Raw genomic sequence first — 20,007 nt, 5'->3', positions numbered from 1 at the left:
TTCGTATGGAGTGTAGCCATGTATGGAAGTGAAACATGGACGATAAATAGTTTGGACAAGAAGAGAATAGAAGCTTTCGAAATGTGGTGCTACAGAAGAATGCTGAAGATTAGGTGGGTAGATCACATAACTAATGAGGAAGTATTGAATAGGATTGGGGAGAAGAGAAGTTTGTGGCACAACTTGACCGGAAGAAGGGATCGGTTGGTAGGACATGTTCTGAGGCATCAAGGGATCACCAATTTAGTATTGGAGGGCAGCGTGGAGGGTAAAAATCGTAGAGGGAGACCAAGAGATGAATACACTAAGCAGATTCAGAAGGATGTAGGTTGCAGTAGGTACTGGGAGATGAAAAAGCTTGCACAGGATAGAGTACCATGGAGAGCTGCATCAAACCAGTCTCAGGACTGAAGACCACAACAACAACAACATGAAAGTAAACTTCCTATGTAGCTGTATTGGAACATATCAGAGAGAAAAATCCTTACCTTCACATCATGCCCAATTCCCCAATTGTTTTGATCAAAACAGAAGTGTGTACTGGCTCTGTGTTATTTTGTGTTTAACTTGATATAGTTATTTTCTATTTTTGTAGACTGAATTATTTATGTTTTAGCTTATAGTTTCAGGAAATGAAAACATGAAATGAATTTTCAGTATCTGATTTAACCTCCTGACCCAGCACAATGAATAAATATCATGTCTTCTTTGTTAAGCACATTATTCTGCAGCATTTTATAATGTATCTTCCTTTTTATACACTGTGTAAGAAAACACTCTGCCAGTTTTAAAACCAATTTGTAAGGAAAAATTATCTAAATATGGGTACTATAGTTTAGAGTAAGCAATGTACTAGTGCAATCTTAGTGGTTTAGATTTTCTTAAAAAATTAAAAGTTGGTCAGTTCAGGTATCTTTCTTAAACTTCTTTTATATAAGACATGATTAAATACACTACTTTTTGTGAAACTTGTATGAGTTTAAAATATATTATTGCCACAAGAAGCTGCTCCATGTGTAGTTCTCAAATGTAAAATACGCAATATGTACTTCATGTATCCAACTGTTACAATATTATCTTACCATGGCAAGTAGGAGTCCAGAGCACCCCAGAGACCTCCCATGAGCAGCAAGATAACAGAAAGGACAGCCAGCTCTCCACCATGTTTTTTGAGTCCTCCAAGAGGGTGCACATGAGCCCACCATTCTGGTCTGGAGAAGGGTAATGATCTTCCTGCCATTGCAACGACAGCAAAAATAGCCATCATTATAGCAAAAGCAATAAATGGCACAGGATATGCTGTGAGATCGAGCAGCCAAGTTATCACACCAACAATTGGGGCACAGATTGCAGCACCAATTCCTCCCCATGTGAATTCACGACCAATGCCACCTTTGTCTCTTGTAGCAATTACAAGAGCTGCATCTAAAAGTGCTAGTCCAGCTGTTGGAAATATGTCTGCAACAGATCGTATCTGAAAATAGGGAAAAAAAGAAATATTGGGTGAACAGAATCAATAAGAAACATTTATCGTTATCTTATTATATAAAATCTATGTTTCTGTTTTTAGTTTTGGTGGTATAGTGTCTAACTTCAAACAAGTTTCAGGAGTAAAAGGATCATTATAAAATGAATGACAACCCAGTAAAGCAGTCAGTGTGATAAGATTTTCTTTGATCTTGAAAGCTTTGTTGGAACTGCTAATGAAAAATTATAACAAAAACAAGTATAATGTTCTATTACATATGTAGCTGCCAAGTTCAGAAAGTTGTCTAAAGGCAGCGACAAGTTAAAACAGACAAAACTGGATAAGAAAAATGACTTATTAAAAATAACCAGTGGATCCCTCTCATCTTGGAGCCTGTGTGACTTGCCCTTTTCTTTTGCCTTCCGAACCAATTTCTCTCTCCTCCACAAGGGAGGAATCATTAGTTCCATAAGATAGGATAGTGTGTGTACTTCTATACTATTATATGTCTGTTAGCACAACTGCATGTAGAAATAAATTCTCAGTTGTTGCATTACTTCATTTTCTTGGTGAAATGTTAGATTTACTGTTGACGACCTGTTGTAAGTCCATTATTGAAATGCAGTACTCATTTAGATCTGTGGCCTGGTACTTTATTTTCCTTTATGTGCAAGGTACTTTATTTTCCTTTATGTGCAAATAGCCACTCCCCTCTCCTTTATACAAACATCAAAAATAGTTTTGCATCACCCCGGTTCCCAGAGCTCCTGAAGATATACGTTGACTATGGATATTGTATCACAAACACAGTCCTTTAACTGTTCAGAGATGTCTCTAAACCCGCCAAAATAAGTAAACAGCCATGCACGACCAGGGCCTATTAGGCAGAGGGGCCCCGACAGCCAATCAGTTCCAGTCATTCCACCAGGGGGGAGGTACAAGGCTTGTGTTGTCTGTAGTTCAACCATGCCTAGATGATCAATACCGTGGTTTGATCGTATCTACATTGTTACTTTGTACCAGGAAGGGCTCTCAACAAGGGAAGTGCCCAGGCATCTCGGAGTGAACCAAAGTGATGTTCCGACATGGAGGAGTTACAGAGAGGCAGGAACTGTTGATGACATGCTTCACTCAGGCCGCCCCAGGGCTACTACTGAAGTGGATGACAGCTACCTACGGATTACGGGTCAGAGGAACCCTGACAGCAATGCCACCATGTTGAATAATGATTTTTGTGCAGCCACAGGACATCGTGTTACAACTCAAACTGTACGAAGTAGGCTGCATGATGCGCAACTTCACTCCCGATGTCCATGACGACGTCCATCTTTGCACCCATGACACCATGCAGCGCGGTACAGATGGGCCCAACAACATGCCAAATAGACTGCTCAGGATTGGCATCAAGTTCTCTTCACCGATAAGTGTCGCATATGCCTTCAAGCAGACAATCGTCGGAAATGTGTTTGGAGGCAACCCGGTCAGGCTAAATGCCTTAGACACATTTTCCAGTGAGTGCAGCAAGGTGGAGGTTCCCTGCTGTTTTGGGGTGGCATTATGAGGGGCTGATGTATGCCACTGGTGGTTACAGAAGGCACCGTAATGGCTGTATGATACGTGAATGCCATCCTACAACCAATAGTGCAACCATACCAGCAGCATATTGGTGAGGCATTCATGTTTATGGATAACAATTTGTGCCCCCATCATGCACATCTTGTGAATGACTTCCTTCAGAATAAAGACATTGCTCAACTAGAGTGACCAGCATGTTCTCCAGACATGAATCCTGTCGAGGATGCCTGGGATAGATTGAAAAGGGCTGTTTATGGACGATGTGACCCACCAACCACTCTGGGGGATCTACACTGAATCGCCGTTGAGGAGTGGGACAATCTGGACTGACAGTGCCCTGATGAATTTGTGGATGGTATGCCACTATGAATAAAGGCATGTACCAATGCAAGAGGACGTGCTACTGGGTATTAGAGGTACCGGTGTGTACAGCAATCTGGACCACCACCTCTGAGGAGGAGGAGGAGATTAGTGTTTAACGTCCCGTCGACAACGAGGTCATTAGAGACGGAGCGCAAGCTCGGGTGAGGAAAGGATGGGGAAGGAAATCAGCCGTGCTCTTTCACAGGAACCATCCCGGCATTTGCCTGAAGCAATTTAGGGAAATCACGGAAAACCTAAATCAGGAGGGCCGGAGACGGGATTGAACCGTCGTCCTCCCGAATGCGAGTCCAGTGTGCTAACCACTGCGCCACCTCGCTCGGTCACCACCTCTGAAGATCTCGCTGTATGGTGGAACAACATGCAATGTATGGTTTTCATGAGCAATAAAAAGGGCTGAAATTATGTTTATGTTGATCTCTATTCCAATTTTCTGTACAGGTTCTGAAACTCTCTGAACTGAGGTGATGCAAAACTTTTTTTGATGTGTGTATTATGCCAGTTGTACACTAGCTTTTAACAATCTACTTGCATCTGATCAGTCTCTGTGACTTCCAAATAATATTCTATCATGTGGAGCATATCTGTAGAAATACCTTCAGATGTTTCAATATCCTGTAGTGATATAAGGAGCTCATATTTCTTATTTAAGAAGCATCTTATGTTTTAATGGAAAAATCCAAAAATATTGAAATTGTTATGCTTTGTGCTGTCTAAGTTGCGCTTTTTTCCCTCCACTGACCTGTGCAACTGTCTAGCTTTAAGGCAGCTCTGTCTTTTTGAAATATTTAAACTAAAAAATAATTACACGCATCATCTAAATATCTTCTTGGAAATAAGAATAATGTCTATCTTTTTTCTTTTACTTGGACCATCTCATTGGCACAGTAGTCTACAATAGACTGCTGCTATACGTGGAATAAGTTGTTTTGCATAATAGTATTGATTAAACAGGCATCCTATCAGACCATATGGCATTTCCCCAAGCTATGTTGCTGCACAGTCATACTTTCATGTTCAGTACATTTTGCACTGCATAATTTTACTCCTTGGCAGTAATCCTTTAACTTCATAATAAAGACGTACTTATTTTTTGCTGTGCCCCATACCTGTCATTTCACAGACAGATACTTAGTAAACATTTAATTTCACCAAAGACTCAGTTGCTCATCCAAGCTAATGTGCACAGGCAAAGGTCTATGATAAAGGAAGCCTCAGACCTGAAGCTGAAGAATGGAAAATGATGACCTCAGGAGAAAGTGAAACTGAATTAGGCATTTGAATATGATGCAAATGTGAAGACCTTGCAGATCTTGTATGCAGTTACATAACTCAGACAGCAGGTGAGTGAGATAAAGTAGAAAGGTAAGAACTGAAAACACTGCAATAGGTCCCAGTGTTATTACTTTATTGCTAACTAGTACTGCTACTCAAAAGGCAGCTTCTTCAGAGCAAAAATCATACTGGTAACCAACAGCTCTTCGCAAATACACAGCTACAGTGCACTGAACTGACATAAACTCACATTGGAAAGCATTGTAGCTGTCTACATAATGTGGCATGCTGCCAGCTGGCATGATTTAGGTTCCAAAGATGCTGCCTTTGGAATAATTAAACTGGTTACCAATAAACTAATCACTCTGTGACCTGAAACACTGTTTTTTATTCTTATTGGTTCATCAGTTCCTATTGTTCCTGCAGCTCATGCCTGCATTTGAAAGTACCAAAATTCTTTCAAAAAATCACTGAGTGAAATGTGCAATTATTAAAATGCAAACAATATGAAATCAGGAATGAATTCAGTTTTTCTTCCATAGGAAACAGACATCAGCTTTTTATGTAGCAAAATTATTATGATGGATCTTCTTGCAGGTTACGGCTACCACATTATCTTCCATGTGCACATGACAACAGTTAAATGCACTGTTAAGGAAAATAAGTTCATGTGAGGCTTAATGACAATCACAGTCCACATTAAACTTACAAATATAAACAATATTATGAAAAGCCCCCCCCCCCCCCCATACACACACGTGTAAATGGAGCTCAACTGGCTGCTGAGCCATGTGAGTCTGGTCTCAGTAACCAGAGACGTGTGTGTGTGTGTGTGTGTGTGTGTGTGTGTGTGTGTGTGTGTGTGTGTGTGTGTGTGTGTGTGTGAGAGAGAGAGAGAGAGAGAGAGAGAGAGAGAGAGAGATTCTGATGAAGGCCTTTTTGGCTAAAAGCTTACTTGTTTGACAATCTTTTTGTTGTGCCTATCTTCAACCCAGCATCTACACTATATGGTGAGTAGTAATCTATTCTTTTCATAATATTGTCATTATTCCACCCTGGATTTTACAAATAAGAACAATATTTTCACTTTGACAGTTGCCAGCTCTTCCATGTCAAACACACCACATCATAATACTCTGACACCATCCACACATTACCCAGAGTTGCTTTTAGTTGCCTTCCTAAACTATGCAACATCATAGTCAAACTCTTTAATATTCCCACATCAGCACAAACACTCCAAGGTTGCAACAACTAAACCAACTGCTGCCTACTCCAGTCCCACCACTGGCCAAACATACAACATTAAAGACATGGGCCACATGTGAAACTGCTCATGTAATTAGCCAACTGATGTATCCTCATTGCACAGCTTCCACAAGGTGGTGATCAACACCACACTGACAGAATTCATGAACTGACACAGATGAACTACATACCTTAGAGACACTGAATACCCAGTTACTGGCATGCTCTTTGCCAAGGCACAAGATCTTGAGAGCTTTCTACATTATACGGTCGATCTGAGCCTCTCACATCTACATTTACATGACTACTCTCAAATCCACACTTAAGTGCTTGGCAGAAGTTCACTGAAACACTTTCAGACTATTTCTCTACCATTCCACACTGATATCTTTCTGTGTGAGCTATGATTTCTCTTATTTTATTACGATGGTCATTTCTCCCGATGTAGCCAGCCATCACAAATTATTTTTGCATTTAGAGAAGAAAGTTAGTGATTCAGATTTTGTGAAAAAATCTTGCCATAATGAAGTACGCTTTTGTTTTAATGATTGCCACTCCAGCTTGCACATGATAATATAAAATAAGCTGTCCTTCTTAGAACTTTGCTGATGTCCTGGTAAGGCTCCCAAACCCAATAGCAATACTCCAGAAGACGATGGACAAACGTAATGAAGGAAGTCTCTTTAGCAGATTTGTTGCAGCTTCTGAATGTTCTGCCATTAAGATACAGTCTTCTATTCAACTTCCCCCACAACATTTGCTGTGTGATGATTCCAAGTTATGTTGTTTATAACTATAATACCTAGGTATTTAGTTGAATTGACAGCCTTTGGATTTGTGTGATTTATCATGTAACCAAAATTTAATGGATTTCTTTTAGTACTCATGTGGATGACCTCACTCTGTTTAATTGTTTAGAGTCAACTGCCACTTTTTGCACCATACAGATACCTTGTCTAAATTATTTTGTAATTGATTTGGACTTCCGGTATCTTTACTAGATAGTAAACAATGGCATCACCTGCAAACAATCTAAGAGACTGTTCAGATTGTTTACTAAATCATTTATATAGGTTATGGACAGCAGAGGGCCACTAACACTTCCTCGTCAAACACGAGATATCACCTCCTGGTACAAGCTTCCCTTTATGTCAGAGACGGAAACGTTCTCTCTGATAAATTCTCACATCTCTTATCCTACCACTCTCTTTCCGACACATGCTAGCCCCTTTTCCTTCTTCCATTGGTATTAGTTGCAATTTTTCTCCCCTTTAGGTCTCTTTCCCCTTTTATTCTATTTATTACCCTATTTTATTGATGGTTTTTCTTCTATCCCTTCTTTCTATCATGTAGATCATGTCAAGTGTGCAGCAGATTTTGAGGTCAACTGGTCATAAATGTGAAACAAGAAGAAAATTACCAGATAAAGATTATAGCAAAAGTATCTACAGTTAGAAAAGGAGATATGAAATAAAAGTGCAAGTTGCCCAGAAAAATTATTATATTGGCCACAGAAGAATTCTGTAGAAAGGATGAGTTATCAGAGATAGACAGATTTGCTACAGAGGAATGAAAATGTTAATATAATAAGAGTATATTAAGAAGAAAGGAAGGGCATGTACAGCGGAAAATGAGAAGCACTGTGTAAATGATAAAAGAAGAAAAATGGAATGACAGTTGTGACAAAAGGAAAAAGATAATGTTTCCAATTACTCCTTGAATTATATTCTAAGGAATATTTAGATGAGCTTTTGCATTGAAGAAACATAACTTCCTCTTAAAAATCAATTAAAGAATGATAAGATTATGACGGACAGGAGTATAGGATTCCAGATTCAGATGGGCATAATGGAGGCAATCTGCATTGTCTTTCTATGACTAACCAGTATTGTATTTTAGTTACTTTTCTGCCTGTATCACTAAATTACTGTATATACAGACTTAGATTTTAAAAAATATTGTTGGTATGCCCTGTCTGAGAAATGGACCTGCTATCAGTTTGGGCAAATTAACAAAGTCTCCAACAACATCAATAAGTAATGGGATAATAAATAGCACAAACAATAAAGTGTAGACTTCGCAATTATTGTCATAGCTACACTATGTTCGGAACACTGATGTCTTTATAGTTTTGATTACTACTCACCACAAGGTACAGCCAGAATGTAAGGACAGGATCACCTATTGAACGTTCACACAGCTTCTCTGGCTCAGGAAACAAGTTGTATGGCTGCTGCAATCCACAGCGGACTCGACAATTAGGGCCATCATTCACTCGACAGGAAACACTTTGACCTAGCTGGTACTGACACCAGCGCCCCTCTGTCTCAGCAGCAGATAAAAGGCTGGTATTCAGACCAATTCCGCCACCAAACTCTGTGTATACATGGCACATCTGTGTTCCATCATCTGCTTGTAGGCACAGATGAGGCAGTTCTTTTTTTGACTCTGATTTTGCTTGTCGACGTCTTCTGCTGCCATCATCTGAGGGATTTGCTGGTACCTGCACAGAAGAAAGATGTAATTAACTAATTTCCAGTAATCCTAGAAAGCAGAGTCAGAGAAGTATACAGATTAAGAAATAGTTGTCCAAATAACCGCTAATTTCTATCAGTTGTCAGATTACTGTTGTTGGAAAATGACATGTTAGAACTATGCCTAGACTTAGACTCAAACATAAATTTGTGTGTTTTCTTCGTTGATATGCCTGAGTCTATCCAATCTAAACCCCAGTTCATCACATCGCTCCTACTCCTTCCCCCACCACTCACTAATGTTGCATATAAATATATTTCCTGACTTACTTCCTTCCTTGTGCCCTTTAACCAGCTGATGCCAGATCAGGCTTCATTTAGTACTTCTCCAATTTCGTGGAGAACCAACCATGCTTGGAAGGAAGATAAGGGTTTAAAGTTTTGTTGTCAGTTAGGCCATTAGAGATGGAACACATGCTCACACTGTTAGCTTTTTAAGTGTGGGGAAGGAAATCAACCTTGCCCATTCTGACAAACCATTTCGGCATTTACATGGAATAAATTTAGGGAAATCATAGAAAACCTACAGCAGGATGAAATGTTACTCTCCCAATGTAAGTCCAGTGTGCTACTCACTATGCCACCTTGCTCAATGACCATACCTGCAAATAGGCTAGTATTACGATGAGGTTGCCACTGTCAATGGCAATTTAAACTTACATCTGCTGGTTTGGACTTTATTTTAATAATTAAAACAAAATTTGCTGTTGATATTGCAATGATACCAGTGGCATCCCACGTGTGGTGCTCAACTACTGTTTCATGTCAGACAAGTAGCATTGTGACAGTAGCTGTTGGAGCTAGCTACTAACTCACAGTAAGCTGTCAATCTCACATACAAGAACTGAAATAAAACTTTTTTTGGGGGGCGGGTGGGTGGGTGGATGGAGGGGGGGGGGGGTTGGAGTAATTATTGCATTGATGTTGGAAACATATCACACATAATGTATTGGAAAAAAAATATATTTTTAAAAATTAAAACAACAATCACAGTTTATTTCTCTACCAAGGAAATATAATTTGAGTGATATGATGCCAGGAACAGCTTCACATTGAAGTTATTTAGGATTTCCTTTACTAAAATAATGTGTTCACTTCCTATCCAGAAGGCAATTATTAGAAGTGAAGGCAATCATAACTACACAGGGTTATTTATATTAATAGGACTGTGAGGAAAGGTACTTGCTGGATTGTTGAACGTAATACCTGTATAATGCAGTATAACAAAGTGAAGACTGCTCCATGTCAGCAAACAGCTGTGGTAGGGGTAGTGCATCACACCAACTATACTACTGTGAGTGTTTGCGAATAGAACATTTGTATTAATGGGCAAAAGACAGCCATTGTGGTATTAACACACATTCAGGATAACATAAAAATATAAAGAACTGGCAAATAAATAAGAAGAGGGAGTGTTAGTCACAACAAAAAAGGAAAGAAAATTAAAAAAAATGAAATGGAAGAGGGGATCCAAGTAAAAAAAAAATAATTGTGAATCTAAGAGGAAGAAGAAGCCAAAGGCTTGGGAGGAGCATTGAAATAGTATATATGACTAAAAGAAATCTTAAGTTTTAGGATGACTTAAAGGGAGCATATCCAGGTCACAGATAAAAGCCTGAAAGTTAGCAAAAAAGTTTGTCAATTGATGAGTTATGGATTCTTGACAGATGACCAGATGAGGACTGACATACGAATACTTCTTAATGTTAGGTGTTTAAATACAAGTTAGGATCAGTACCATGCAGCTGCATGTTCTGAAGAAGAATGCTTTTGTAAGCTGATCTATCATGTTCAAGCTCTTACTTAAGAGGCTGGTTTGGGCTCAGACCATGATCTAGAACTCACTCCACCCATGTATAGGAATTAAATTTCATTCAATATGCAACAAGTAGCACTTACTATTTTTATAAATGGTACAGGTTCTATCTTTCAGCAGACAACAGCAACATTAGAAGAGGTAATCATTCATTTAGTTAAAAAATTAAAAAAGAAAAAAAAAAAACATGCATAACATCAAAGGGTACATCACCAACAATAAACTTTGTCGTAGACATGAGTTGATTACTAAGGTAAAATCTTCAAACTTCTTCAACATACTGATCGTAATATAAATTGGATAAAACACACTACCAAGTTGTTAAACTACACATTGTCTCATTTCAAATTTGACACACACACACCAGACAGAATTACTTACACCCCATATTGAGAGGGATCTATCTGTTGTGGGGATGAGAAGAGACAAAGACGAAAAAGTAGGTATCCAAGAGAGTAAATAAATGAAAAGCACTATGCCAGCTTCATTTCAGACATAATAAAAGGGTCAGAGTAAGAACAGTAATGGATTTTCTTTGATTCTCAGTCTATCCTACCATCTCTTGACAGATTGGGTTCAGCGATCCTTTCTGTGATGAGGCAAAGTTTACCATACGTACTATAGCCTAACTTCAAGCAGCACTTATGAACTGCCAATGTACTTTAATGTCTTGTGTTTCTATGTTATTTTTTTTTTTACTTTTATGGTTGTATTGCATTTCTTTTGTTTAAATTAGATATAACTCAATATTTATATTTTAGATCTATGCATGAAGCATACAACAACTACCACTGTCACATCTTAGCAAAATGATCTGGCAGAGAAACTAAGAAAATTCTGGTCCTATGTAAGATTGCTAAGTGGGTCTAAGACTTCCATTCAGTCCCTGGTTGACCAGTCTGGTGTGACAGTTGAAGAGACCAAAACAAAACCTGAAGTTGTAAATTTCACATTCAAGGAATCATTCACACAGGAAGATAGTACAAACATACTGTCATTTGACCACTGGACAGACTCCCGTAAGAACGACATTGTAATAAGCATCCCTGGTGTAGAGAAACGACCGAAAAATCTGAAAGCAAATAAATCACCAGAGCCAGATGAAATCCCAATTCAGTTTCACTAAGACTACTCTACTACATTGGTCCCTTACATAGCATGGACTTCCTGTGAATCTCTCACCAAGCACAAAGTCCCAAATGACTGGAAAAAAAGTACAGGTGACTCCAGTATATAAGGATAAAAGAGCAGACCTGCAAAATTACAGACCAGTAGCCTTAACTTTGGTTTGCTGCAGAATCCTTAGACATATTATCAGTTTGAATAAAATAAACTTTCTTGAGATTGAGAAGCTTATGTCCATGAATCAGCATGGTTTTAGAAACTCAGCTTTGGTTTTAGAAACTCAGGTTGCCCTTTCCTCAGATGATATACTGTGAACTATAGATGGAGGGCAATGGGCAGATGGTATATTTCTAGATTTCCGGAACATGTTTGACACAGTGCTCCATCGCAGGCTGTTAACGAAGGTACGTGTGTATGGAATAATAAGTTCACAGATCTGTGAGTGGCTTGAAGACTTCTTAACTAATAGAAGCCAGGATGTTGTCCTTGACAGCAAGTGACATCAGAGACAAGGGTATCATCATGAGTGTGCCAGGACCATTGTTGTTATCTGTATACATAAATGATTTGGCAGAGAGGGTGGGCAGCAATCTGCTGCTGTTTGCTGATGATGCTGTGGTGTACAGTAAGGTGTCAAAATTGAGTGACTGTAGGAAGATACATAGGAAGATACAAGATGATTTAGACAAAATTCCTAGTTGGTGTGATGAATGGCAGCTAGATCTCAATTTGGAAAAATCTAAATTAATGTGGATGAATAGGAAGATCAAATCTGTAAAATTCAGATACAGTATTACTAGCGCCTGCTTGACACAGTCAAGTTGTTTAAATACCTGGGCATAATGTTGTAAAGCAATATAGAATGGAGAGAACATGTGAGAACTGAGGTAAGGAAGGCAAATGGTAGACTTTGGTTTATTGGGAGAATTTTGGGAAAGAATGGTTCACCTGTAAAGGAGACTGCATGTAGGACTCTGGTATGATTTATTCTCGAGTACTGCTCCAGTGTTTGGGATCCGTTCCCAGTGGGATTGAAGGAAGACATTGAAGAAATTCACAGGCAGGCTGCTAGACTTGTTACCCTTAGGTTTGAACAACACATAACTGATGCTGAGATGTTTGGGGAACTCAAATGTAAATCCCTGGAGGGATTTCTTTTCATGTAACACTATTGTGAGAATTTAGAGAACTGGTATTTGAAGCTGACTGCCAAACAATTAGGGCTCATATGGAGGTGGGTAGCTTTTTCCTTGCTCTAATTGCGAGTGGAACAGGAAAGGAAAAGACTATCAGTGACACAGGATACAGCAAAGGATACTTCCGCTATGCACTGTATGGTGGCTTGCGGATTATTGATGTAGATATAGACACTTTCTCATATGGTACAAAAATGTTAATATAATTGTACACAACGATAATTATAATAAATTAACCTTAGTCAAAGAAGACGTGCTTTCACATATCCAGGTTTTTGATAGTGGCTGCTGGTGAATGTACTTACTTAAAAGGGATTAAAAAGTGGTAATAGTTTTTTCTAATTTGTAAGTTTGTGATCTGGGCTATTTTCAGTTGACAGGAAACAAACCAACCAAGGCACAGTAAATGTAATCCAATTCATACATGAGAATATAAAACATGCACAGGAAAATTATGAATAGAATAGTAAAATATCAACGTGTGCACACGCAAGCATGTGTGCGCGTGCGAGTATATTGTTAATATTCCGTAGTTCATTCAAATCCATAGACACGAATATACATTTCCGTGTCCTTCCAAAATTAGTGTCTTGTTAAAATTCTGTACTTCATTCAGATCCATAGACACGGACATACATATCCTTCAAAAATTGGTACAATTGTCAGCGCTCTCTCTCTCACACACACACACACACACACACACACACACACACACACACACAAAGAAACAATGGCAGCTAGTTGTGTTTTTGTAAGGTTCAGTGTTAAAAGCTACACAAGTAGGTCATACATAAATATGCGCCCCAACAGAAAATCTGAAAAATAATATATGGTTCATACACTTTTACTTGAAAGGTTTTAGAGTAGACATAGGACTGACTAATGTAACGGGACCAATAAAAGAAATGACTTGCAGAGGTAATGAACAATTAAATGTTTACCAGAACTGTAGTAGTGCCCTATAAACTGACAGATGCTCCACCACACTGTAAATATCAGTCTCCATTAAATTTGAAATTACAAATAGTGAAGTTTAACAACTGCACTGTAGTCACTCAAAGTCAAAAAGCTGACTGCAAATATTGGCAGTTGTCAATGTAACTGACCTATTTGCATGAAGCATTATTATTTCAGCTGATTGAAAACTAGGAATCTAAGACATCAAGAGAAAGTGTGCACATATTAGCATTTCTGTGTACAGAATTTGTACACTGTTTTTCACTCACATGCAATTCTTACTCATATCTACACTGAATAATTCAAAAAAGATTCTTATTACATAAAAATCACACTTCAGATACCCCTTTGGATTATGCTACATTGTGTACCTCTAGATCAAATTCTGGTGGTTCAGTTTCACTCAAATCCATGGCATCAGTGATAGTAGAAGGGGTTGTCTGTGACTCATCGGCAACTGTGGTTTGTGATTCATCTGGTTGGTCATCTGTTGCAGGCACAGCTGCAGAAGTACCTTCTGGCTCCCCAGATAGACCCTTGGCTTCAAAGCAGTCATAATAGCACTCATGTAAAATGAGAGAGCTAGCCTGCAGACAGAAACATGATTAAATAACAATAGAACACATACATTAAAAAATATAAAAGAATAAAACTGGTGCTGAAACACAACATAATTTTTTCTTTGCAGTCATATATCTTACACTGTATGCTAAAACATTAATGGTGCTGTAAACAAATGTTACAAATTTTACCGGGCAAAACAGAAATCTAATTCTCTTCTTGCATTTACACTAACTGTGCTCTACACATGGATACAGTTATTGACGTCTACTTTCAATGACACTGGAACAACATAATTACTTTAACACTTATGCACAAAAGTGTATGATTGGAAAAGTTAGGAAAATGAAAAGACAAAATTGAACCATTATGTTAATGATCATCAAGATTTTCTCATAGAAAGAAGCTGTGCTATCTGTGTATGCAAGGAGTACTACTTGCTTTGAGTACACACATTACTCAAAGGTAAGAAGAAGCATTGCACATTATGGTTTTACAGGGTCTCAGCCAAGCCTACACTTTTCTTTGTGAACAGAGCACAGTCTCTTGATGAAATTGCAAAGATGGCACAAAATATTATTTGAGCATTGTCTTGAAGAATACAAACAGTTACCTAAACAACACTGATGGTTTCACAAAGTACCATTCCAGACTTTGGTAGTGGTTTCTAGGTACAGAAATTTTGATTATAGATCAATACAGCAGTAGATTAGATACAGTGCTCATTCCAAATGACCCATGCTGAGGAGATCTTTGATGATGTTTTTTAGTTATCTGCATATTCCATGAATCATAATTGCAATATCCAGTTATGAGGTGGACAGAATTCTTCTGTGTGGTACAAGTTGCAAATCAAATATTATATCAATTTGTGTTTTTAATTTAATTATATAATGTATACTTTATATTATCAGCTATGTGAACAAAGATTGTTATGGCTGTAAGCTCACTCTTTTCTATGGCACACTACAGATGAAATATCTATGCATAGTGTAAGTCATTTCATTTTCATATTTTATTTTTTATGCTACTACTGTCTATGAACTGTGACTGATCATTAATGAAAAAGTTCAAATGGGAGAAAATGTACTGACTAGTCTGATGTGGCTGTCATGCCTTCCTTTCTTGTGCCAATCTCTTTTATCTCAGAGTAGTATGCACACCAAACACCTCTGGTTCTTTGTGTGCCCCCTGCCACGTCTTCACCGTTGTGTCCCCCCTACCCTCCATCTCTACACCCTCCATCTCCTTTCCCAAGGCGGCTTCCGTCAGCTCCCCCTCCCGTATGATGCCCTCTCTCCCTCCATTTATCCTTCCTATCAACTCTGATCCTCCCTCCCCCTCCTTTCCTCTGTCCTTTCCCTGGGCTCCCTCTTCCCCCCCCCCCCTTCCGTCCTGTTTCCTCCCCACTACGGCTCTCCCTACCTCCCTTCTCCCCCCCAGTCCTTTTGTATTCCCCTCCTCTACCTACCCCCCTCCCTGTCGCGTATGCCCCCTACCCCTCTTATGGGTCCTCATCCTCCATCAGCTCCTTTCCCGGTTCCCCCCCCCCCCCCTTCGCTTTTACTCTCCTTTCCCCCCTTTTGTTTTCCCATCTCCTGTCCAGTTTCCCCCCACCTGCTCTTGACTGTGGTGTCACCTTTGCCGACTTTTTCGTGCTGTGTTCTAGTGCCTCTTCAGTGTTGTGTTGCGAACAGAAACCATGCTGTCGCTGGGTGTGAATTTTATATACTTTGCGAACAGAATCCAGACTGTCGCCGTGTTTTTTTTTAACTGTCTATTGTTTTCCCTGTCTGCTCCGTATGTATTTTTATTCGCTTCATCATCCCTCTGTTGCTTGTTTTAATTTCCCCAGTTTCTTTTCACCTTGTTACTCACTAAGTCCCCGATTTTATCGCCTGTTTTTTATTATTATTTATTCTCCTGCTCTTTGTCAGAAAATCTGTAGGCTGCAGAGCGGCGTCCTAAGCTGCTGCCAGCCCGCCCCCTTTGGGGGGAATTGAAATTCAATAAAGAAAAAAAAAAAAAAAAAAAAAAAGTTCTTTGTGGGATATATTCCAATGTCTGTCTTCCCCTGCAGTTTTCACCCGCTACTGCCACCTTTAGTACGGGTACCGGGAAAGCTATTTGCTGTCTTCACAAATGTCTTACTATCCTCATATTTCTTCTAGACAATATTTTCCAATTTTACAGAGAATCATCTTATTTTGTGTCTTATCAGTCCACTTCATTTTCACCATCCATCCGTAACACTGCATCTAGAGTATTTTGGCCCTGTTCTTTTCACTTTTCCCATGGTCCATGTTTTGCTTCCATACAATGCCGTGCTTCACATGAACATACTCAAAACTGTTTCCTCAAATTAAATCAAACAATGGAAAATCCAGGATGGAATATTATGAGAAGGAAAGTTGCTACTCATCATACAGCAGAGATGCTGAGTCGCAGATAGGTACAACAAAAGGACTCTCATAATTGAAGCTTTTGGTCATTGGCCTTTGTCAACAATACACACACACACACACACACACACACACACACACACACACACACACGACTGCAGTCTCAGGCAACTAAAACCACGCTGTGAGCAGCAGCATCAGTGCATGGTGGGAGTGGTGACTGGAAGGGGGTAAGGAGGAGGCTGGGGCAGGAGGGGGAGGGATAGTATGGTGGGGGTGGCGGACAATGAAACACTGTAGGTTAAGTTTAGACAGAGGGCAGGGGAGAATTGAGTGGGGGTGGGGGGAGGGAGGTGGGGGGAAGTAGCAGAAAAGGAGAGAAATAAAAAAGAAGAAAAGACTGGGTGTGGTGGAGGAATTACAGCTGTGTAGTGCTGGAATGGGAACAGAGAAGGGGGTGGGATGGGTGAGGACAGTTACTAAAGAAAGCTGAGGCCAGGAGGGTTACGAGAATGTAGGATGTATTGCAGGGAAAGTTCCCATCTGTGCAATTCAGAAAAGCTGGTGTTGGTGGAAGGATCTGTATGGCACAGGCTGTGAAGCAGCCATTGAAATGAAGGATCTTATGTTTGGGATCATGTTCAGCAACAGGGTGGTCCACTTGTTTCTTGGCCACAGTTTGTCAGTGGCCACTCATGCAGACGGACAGAGCTTCCTGGTTATCATGCCTACATAGAATGCAGCACAGTGGTTGCAGCCTAGCTTGTAGACCAAATGACTGGTTTCACAGGTAGCCCTGCCTTTGATGGGATAGGTGACATTAGTGGCCAGACTGGAGTAGGTAGTGAGACTGCAGTTGTGTGTATGAATTGCGTTTCAAAAACTTTAATTGTGAGAGTCTTTTTGTTGTGCCTATCTGTGACTGAGCATCTTTGCTACATGGTGAGTAGCAACTTTCCTTTTCGTAATATTGTTACTTTCCTCAAATTAAGATGTATGTTTGATACTAGCTACTTGACTTCTTTTAGCAACAAATACCCACTTTGCCTCTGCTAATGTGTTTCTTAAATCCTCCTAGCTTCATCCATCATGCATTATTTTACTTCCGAGGTAGTAGAATTCCTTCACTTCATCTAATAGATAGCCCCCCAATTTTGATGTTAATTTTATCATTAATCTCATTTCTCTTACTACTCATTGCTTTTTGCTTTTACCCTCAAACCATTTTTTAAGCTCAGTAGACTGCACATGTCATTCAACAGATTGTGTAATTATTCCTCACCTGCACTGAGGACAGCAATGCCATTGGAAAATCTTAACCTTTTTAATCTCAGCACCTCTCTGGTCTCCCATTCTTAAAATCCCCCATTGGTTCTTATATATATTAAATGATATAATACCTGCCTTTCCACACAGTACATACCTATTTATCTGATAGCCATTTGCTTGTCAAACTATTTTAAGCCAACAAATACCTTGAAAGTTTCTTTATTTTTCTTAAATCTGGACTTCATTATAAAGTGCAACTGCCTCTTTGGTATCTTTATCTTTCTTAAAGCTAAATTGAACAATGGAAACTTCAGATTGGAATATAAACAATATTCCAGTTAGAACTGCTGATGGTAGCAGCTGTGTTTATGAGATGTGCTTGTTTGTGTGTAAGTATATGTGTTTTCTTGACTGAAGAAGCTTTGGCCGAAAGCTATAATGTGTAACAGTCTTTTCATTGTGCCTGTCTCCAACTTAATGGATTATCTTTCCAGTGAGTAGAAATCTATCTTTTTGTACAGTTGTTAAATCTAAACTGATCATTGTCTACCAGATCCTCAGGTTTCTTTGCCAGTTCTTCTGGATGTTATTCTTATAAGTAACTTGGATGCATGAGCTGTTATGCTGATAATGCTGTACAAAATTTTTGAGGCTTTTGTGGTCACTTGTTAATGTATCACCTGCAGGTTTCTATGTTGGGATCTTCAGCCAATGTTTGTTTAATGATTTTCCTGATGTTTTACCAGCATGAGTGACTGGCATTGTCTAGGGTTCACCCTCCATTCCTGGTGGAAAACTGTAGTTGAGTCCACAGTAAGAGATTATATGTACCTTTTGTGCCATTACATGTGGTTCTCCCATTGCTACCTGCAAAAATTTTTTGCTGCCTCGCAGGAATCTAGGATCCATTTACCTTGAGCCTTTCCTTTCCTTGTTGAAACTCTTGTCATGTTTCTGAAGTTCTATGGCTTCCCGAATAAACAGGCATTGTAGCTCTTCTTCACAGCGAGAATCTATATGCTGGTGAATTTTATAACCTGGGTCAGTCTTAAACCATTTATGAGTGATCCTGGTATTGATGGATCATTCAGTCACTACAACATGGACTACTCCACATGTACACAGTATGTGATTTATTTCCAAGATGCATGTGGGTCATTTCTGACCTTTGCTGATCTGAAAAACTCTATGGTCTTGATTAGTTTTAGCAGTTTTTGCACTATGTTTGCAAGAGGTACAGCTGATTCTGTCCCTCACTCTAGGCATGTATGGCTGAAAGGCACTATCCAAAATTTCTTCTTCTGACATGTCACTTTGCCTCATGTTTGTTTTCATGATACTTCTTATGCAACTGTGGAGTATCAATTTCTCCTCAGAATGCATTCCAGGTGTTGTATATTGAGTCTGAGATGCTGCAGTGATAATTCTTATATTTGTCTGCCTTTTATATCTTCAGCATTATGGGGATGATATTCTTCTGCTAGTGTAATGGTACGTCTCTAGTTTAATAGATTCTACAAACTAACATGAATGATTGGTCTCCAATTCCTCAATGATTTAAGAAATTACATGGGAATGTTGTGTATACCTTCTGGCTTGTTTGATCACAAGTCTCCCAATGCTCTGTGATATTCTAACTGAAAGATATATCTGCACCTGTGCCCCCCCCCCCCCCCCTTCCTACCATGTCTTCCAAATTGGCATCCATTTCTTTTCCTATCACATCAGCAGACAATTCTTCCCTCTAGTAGAGGCCCTCAATGTTCTCTTTCCACCTATCTAGCAGAGGAGGAGAAAAAGACTAATGGGTGCATTGGTAGAATGAAAGGTTTTATAGTGGAGTGGAGTGGGGACAGAGAAGGGGACAGGTGGGTGAAGGACAGGGAGTAGCAAAGGTTGAGGCCAAGGTAGCTATGGCAAAGCAGGATATATTGCAGGAAGGGTTCCCACCTGCACAGTTCAGAGAACCTGGTTTTGGTAGGAAGGATATAGATGGCACAGTCTGTGAAGCACTACCTGAAGTGAAACACATTGTATTGGACAGCATGTTAAGTAACTGGAGGTATAGCTGTATCTTGGTCAGGGTTTGTCAGTGGCCATTCATGTGGACAGACAACTTATGGACAGACAACTTGCTGGTTGTCATGTCCACTTAGAAAGCACCACAGTGGTCTTAGCTTAGTTTGCAGATCACTTGACC

General features: G+C 39.4%; 1 protein-coding gene across 2 annotated transcripts in view; it reads right to left on the bottom strand.

Moving 5' to 3' along the window:
- The window catches only part of LOC126475515 (uncharacterized), a 294,048-nt gene that overhangs the window by 27,552 nt on the left and 246,489 nt on the right, over window positions 1-20,007 (bottom strand). For both annotated transcript variants that reach the window (XM_050103442.1, XM_050103443.1), the window contains 3 exons: window positions 13,947-14,162; window positions 8,094-8,450; window positions 1,083-1,474 (listed from right to left, as the gene is read on the bottom strand). In XM_050103442.1, coding sequence (XP_049959399.1) covers window positions 1,083-1,474; window positions 8,094-8,450; window positions 13,947-14,162 — 965 coding nt within the window. The remainder of the gene's footprint in view (window positions 1-1,082; window positions 1,475-8,093; window positions 8,451-13,946; window positions 14,163-20,007) is intronic.

This window comes from Schistocerca serialis, chromosome 4 (assembly GCF_023864345.2).
Source record: "Schistocerca serialis cubense isolate TAMUIC-IGC-003099 chromosome 4, iqSchSeri2.2, whole genome shotgun sequence".
Lineage (NCBI taxonomy): Eukaryota > Metazoa > Arthropoda > Insecta > Orthoptera > Acrididae > Schistocerca > Schistocerca serialis.
This window is presented reverse-complemented; position numbering and strand designations above follow the sequence as displayed.